Raw genomic sequence first — 5,924 nt, 5'->3', positions numbered from 1 at the left:
TAAATGATTACTTAATTAATTATACGTTTATAACATTACATTAGTAATTTAATACATTATTTAGTTAAATAATTATAACATTACATTATAAATTTATAGTATAATTACTTAATTAATTATAATATTACATTATAAACAAATGATTACTTAATTAATTATAACATTTCATTAAAAAAACTAGTACAATACATAATTAAATAATTAGAAATTTAATTAATTATAATATTACATTAAAGATTTATAGTATGATTACTCAATTCATTATAACATTAAATTATAGTATGATCACATAATTAAATGATTACTTAATTAATTATGGCATTATATTATAAACATTAGTAATTTACTACATTAGAACAATACTTAATTAAATGATTAGAAATTTAATTAATTATAACATTATATTATAAATTTATAGTATGATTACTTAATTAATTATAATATTACGTTATAAACAAATGATTACTTAATTAATTATAACATTCCATTATAAACATTAGTATAATACTTAATTAAATGATTAGAAATTTAATTAATTATAATATTACATTAAAGATTTATAGTATAATTACTTAATTCATTATAACATTATATTATAATTTGATCATGTAATTAATTATAACATTACATAATTAAATGATTACTTAATTAATTATGACATTATATTATAAACATTAGTAACTTCCCACATTAGCACAATACTTAATTAAATGATTAGAAATTTCATTAATTATAATATTACATTATAAATTTATAGTATGATTACTTAATTAATTATAACATTCTATTATAAACATTAGTACAATACTTAATTAAATGATTAGAAATTTAATTAATTAAAACATTACATTATAATTAAATAATTACTTAATTAATTATAACATTACATTATATTATAATCACTTAATTAATTATAACATTAAATAGTTAAATGATTAATTGATTAATTATAAATTTATAACATTATATTATAAACATTAGTAATTTACTATATTAGTACATTACTTAATTGAATGATTAAAAATTTAATTAATTATAACTAGAGCTGGGCATTTGGGACAGAGCCCAAAAGCCCAGCTCCAAAACCCGGTCCTAGGACCGGTCCTTAAGAGGACCGGACCTAGGAGGCCTTGTCCCAAAACGGGACCAGGCCTAAGGAGGAGGGCCCGGGCCCAAAAAAATTTGTATTTTTTCAATATAATCCCCTGCCAAATTACATAAAACCCCCTATTAATTTTAAAATAAATATAAATTATGAGGGCTAAAATAAAATTTTACAAAATTTATAAAAAAAAAGTTCTTCTAGGTCAAAAAAATTTATAAAATTTATAATTTTACCCTAAAAAATACTAAAAACCCCCTATAAAATTTTGTTTTGCCCCCAAAATATAAAAAAAATTGAGGGGGGAAAAAAAATTATCCAAGCCCCATGGGACCAGTCCTAGGATCGGTCCTGGGCCCATGGGACCAGTCCCGACCAGGCCTAAGGCCTGGTCTGGGTCCTGGTTTTTCTCATGGGCTTGGGACCAGTCCCAGGCCCATGAGTGACTGGTTCCACAAGGGACCGGTCCCTGCCTACCTCTAATTATAACATTACATTGTATATTTATAGTATGATTACTTAATTAATTATAATATTCTATTATAAACATTAGTACAATGCTTAATTAAATGATTAGAAATTTAATTAATTATAATATTAAATTATAGATTTATAGTATGATTGTTTAATTAATTGTTTGTGTTTTGGTTTTGATTGAAAAATTTTATGTAAATTGTAATGAATTGATTGAATTCAAGTGTTAGAGATTAAAGGATTTATAAGTNATAAACATTAGTACAATACTTAATTAAATGATTAGAAATTTAATTAATTATAATATTAAATTATAGATTTATAGTATGATTGTTTAATTAATTGTTTGTGTTTTGGTTTTGATTAAAAAATTTTAAGTAAATTGTGATGAATTGATTAAATTCAAGTGTTGCCTAGAGATTAAAGGATTTATAAGTCACATTGGACATAAATGAATGAGTAATCAAAATTTGTTAAAAGTGTATTTATAAACTTTTAAGGTATTTTTATCATTTTTTAAACTAATAGTAGGATAATTGAGTTTTTATAGGCTACTCAGGGAGGAAACTAGAATCTGTGTTTTAGATTTCGGTTTCTTGAATTTAAGAATCGGCATTGTACTATTCCGATTCTGATTCCCTCAAAAAATGCTGTGTACCTAACCGCTTACCCCTATCCCAAGTCCTAACCACCATAAACATTTGATAAAGTTTGCTTGTACTATTTTAATATATTTATTCCTCCATCAAGAAATTCCTTATTCTATTATGCAAGTTTGATAACATGAATAATGTGCTCTTTGTCCAATTTATTTGGTGTTTTCTGAATTTTTAACACCTGCAAGCTCTCTTGTTTCTTGAAAATTTCGTGATGACGCCATGGTGAATTCGATCTTTATTCAAGGTGGAAGCCAATAAAAAATTGATGTGAATGTGTGTATTTTCATTTTTCAATCGTTGTTGAGATGGATGATGAAAGGCTTGTATACTCGCTTGATAAAGCCTTTACTTATGTGGGGTTTGGGAAGTTTCAAGTTGTTGTTCTTCTTTATGCTGGACTTGGATTGTTTGCAGAAGCTATGGAAGTTATGATTCTGTCTTTTATAGGACCTGCAATTAAGTCAGAGTGGAGAATTTCTCCAGCACAAGAATCGCTTTTAACAACTGTTGTATTTGCTGGCTTGCTTCTTGGTACATATTCATGGGGCTTTATATCTGATAACTACAGTATAAGGCAGGCCTTTTTACCGTTAATCCTCTTTGTTATATATGCTTTGTTGATAATAATGTTGATATCTTATTTTCTTTTGTTATATATGAAGATAATGTGCTAATTAAAAAATTTATTTGTTAAACTTTTAGGGCCTCCTTTGGGTAATCCGATAGTATTTTATTTCTTTGTTGCTGGGAGAGTAGAAAAAGAATAGCATATTTTGTGCAGGTGCTGGTGCCATATTAAATTTCTGTTAGTCCGCTATTAGTGTTCCCCTGTGCTTTTGATCACTTGGCAAGCTTGGTTCTAGTTGACTTATTCATTTGCCCTTTCCAGGAAGGGCTTTCTTGGTGGAGCTTTGGTAGCTAGTGTTATTGGGTTAATGAGTGCTTTCTCCCCGAACTATATAACATTGGTGACTCTCCGTGGTTTGGTTGGTTTTGTCTAGGCAGCGGGCCTGTACATGTATCCTGGTTTCTGGAGTTTGTTCCTGCTTCCAATAGAGGCGTGTGGATGGTTGCGATAGAACTTTTCTGGACACTTGGAACAATATTTGAGGCTTCACTGGGATGGGTTTGTTCCTTCATCTGTTTTTTTTCTTTTCAAATCTGAGATCAGCTACTTGTCTCTGGTTTTACTATTAAGAGACTTAACCAAGCTACTTGTCAAAATTAACATCTCTAGTTATACAAAGTAATATGTAGTTGTTGATATACAATGAACTTACGCTCTCTAGTTATCTATCCCTATGTTTTGTATCATCAACTCTATCCAGACATATACAAGTTTTTTCCAATATTTTTGTCTTTGTTGTTTCTTGATTTAGCTTGTTAGCAGATTAAAATTTGTTTTTTCCATTTCCATTTTTATTATCGATCAGATGGCTTTAAAATTTGAAAAGTTGGAGTACAAACTTTTAACAGTTTTTCTGGGAGGGGCTGTTTCCTTTTTGTTTCAAATAGAACTCTCGATCTGTGTGAATTCAATTTCGACCTTATTTTTTGGTAACCATTCAATTTTGACCTTTGTTGTGCTTAGAAGATGATATTGTATTCCTTGTTACTTGAAGCAATTATTTGTCAAATTGTGTAATGTGCGATCTATTTACTTCTAGTTCTTAGTCAGTTGCATATAACCCCTTGTAAATTTAAGTAACATGGTGTAAAGATTTTGAATGCTTCTAAAATCTTTAATATGTGTATAATCTGTCAGTTTGAATTTTGTTTCTCAGAATATGGAAGTTATCTCTCTTAATTTATGGAATTAGTTAAAAAATGATATGTTAGTGACTAGGACTGGAAGGACTCAGCACAAAACTTCAATTTTTTTATTTTTTCTTATTTGCAGATTGTGATGCCAAGATTGAATTGGAGGTGGCTACTAGCCTTGTCCTGCGTGCCAACATTTGCTGTGCTTCTTTTGCAAGGTCTAGCACCAGAGTCTCTAAGGTATCTATGTATGGGTGGTCAAACTGCTGATGCTCATCATATTCTGGAGAAAATAGCTCTGAAGAATGGGAATAATCTTCCCTCTGGAAGGCTCTTACCTGATAACATTGCTAGGCTAGATGATGAATTTGTTGTTCTTGCTCTCTTCATCTGCAAACAAAACCACAGAAGTGAAATCTGGATTCTCTCCAATTTCTAGGCTTTTTTCAACAAGATTAATTAGAACTACCTTTCTGCTATGGGTATTATTCTTTGCATATTCATTCTTATATTATGGGGTTATATTATTGATATCAGAGCTAAGTATCGAGCAAAGTAAATGTGGCTCAGCACTCTCAGTTTTGCAAAATGCAAGGGATGCAAGTCTATATATTAATGTATTTATCACTAGTTTTGCAGGTAATGCGTGTTGGATGGTTACTTCTTGTTCATGTTCCTTGCAATTGAGTAAACTGTTATTACTTTTAACGGACTGATGTTTCAGTAGTTATTAACTTAAAAGGTTCTTTTGCAGAGCTTCCTGGGCTTCTTTTATCTGCAGTAATTGTGGACAGAGTTGGTCGCAAGATGTCTATGACAATTATGTGTGTTTTGACTTTCATATTCCTCATACCGTTGGTTATCCATCAAGGTGTTACTTTAACTACAGGATTATTATTTGGAGCTCGAATGTTTGCCAATGGTTCCTACTAGGGGTGTTCGGTTCGGGGTACCCTACACTTTTTGAAGGAACCAGAACCGAACCGAAACGACGGTTCTTTGAAATTTGGAACCAGAACCGGAACCGACAGTTCGTTCCTAGGTACCCAGAACCAAAACTTAACAACGGTTCCGGTTCCGGTTCTGGTACCCATAAAATTCGACTCCCCAAAGTTTTTAAATGACAAAAAACCCTTAAAAACTTACAAAACCCCCACCTGGCACTTGTTAACAAAAATAAAATTACAAATTATAATTAAAATGACAAACTCCATTACTTTGTAAAGGTAGATTCTCAAAAGTCAAACACACTACTTTAAATGTTATGAAATATAAATATAATGTATTCACATTACTTTTTCTACAAAAGTTTTTATTAACCCCCTAATTTTAATTTTATTTTATATTAGTCTCGGTTCCTGGTTCCTGGTTCCGGTTTTCTGGTTCCTAACTATAGGAACCGGAACCGTACAGTAACAGTTCCAAAAATTTGAACCGGAACCTACCATTGACGATTGGTTCGGGTAGGAACCAAAACCAAACCCAGGTACCTACCGGTTCTAGTCCAACCAGTTCTTTTGAACACCCCTAGTTCTACATGTTGACTGCATCTATCCGCGAGAGGTTTTCCATTAATTTCCTTAGAACTGTTTATGACAGCCCATATGTAACACAGCAAGCTTTCATGTGTATAATATTCACTAACAGATCTTTTTTAATATTCAGTATTTTTCTTTCTTAATCTTCTAATAAGTGTGTTTGAGTAGCTTTGCCATTCCATACAAGAAAGATATTTGTACTACAATGCCATAGATAACACTGAAATATATGCCTTGGCATTAATATCATATAAAGTTACCAATTTATGACACCACCAATATATTTTTCTATCCCTTAACTTTTTACCCTTTTCTTGTTTGTGTGTTTCTTCTTTTTGTAGGTATATCCAACTTCTTTGAGGGCAACTGGATTAGCCTAGCATATGGAGC

At 30.5% G+C, this 5,924-nt stretch overlaps 1 protein-coding gene and 1 pseudogene across 2 annotated transcripts; both read left to right on the top strand.

Moving 5' to 3' along the window:
* The first annotated feature begins 2,240 nt into the window (after positions 1 to 2,240).
* Positions 2,241 to 3,113, top strand: LOC116139934 (organic cation/carnitine transporter 7-like). 2 transcript variants are annotated; one of them, XM_031425577.1, is made up of 2 exons: positions 2,241 to 2,809; positions 2,938 to 3,113. In XM_031425577.1, the coding sequence occupies exons 1-2, from the start codon at positions 2,541 to 2,543 to the stop codon at positions 2,951 to 2,953; spliced, it is 285 nt and encodes a 94-aa protein (XP_031281437.1). In that variant the 5' UTR covers positions 2,241 to 2,540; the 3' UTR covers positions 2,954 to 3,113. The 2 variants fall into 2 exon arrangements, with proteins under 2 accessions (XP_031281437.1, XP_031281436.1); XM_031425576.1 differs by having other exon boundaries at positions 2,241 to 2,824.
* Positions 3,111 to 4,980, top strand: LOC116139841 (annotated as a pseudogene).
* The last annotated feature ends 944 nt before the right edge of the window (positions 4,981 to 5,924 follow it).

This window comes from Pistacia vera, unplaced genomic scaffold (genome assembly GCF_008641045.1).
Source record: "Pistacia vera cultivar Batoury unplaced genomic scaffold, PisVer_v2 Contig36, whole genome shotgun sequence".
Lineage (NCBI taxonomy): Eukaryota > Viridiplantae > Streptophyta > Magnoliopsida > Sapindales > Anacardiaceae > Pistacia > Pistacia vera.
The sequence above is the reverse complement of the archived record's forward strand: the minus strand, read 5'-3'. Positions and strand labels throughout refer to the sequence as shown.

Bases quoted from the DNA above. Each gene is read 5' to 3' on its own strand.
- LOC116139934 (XM_031425576.1), top strand. From the start codon at position 2,541: ATGGATGATGAAAGGCTTGTATACTCGCTTGATAAAGCCTTTACTTAT.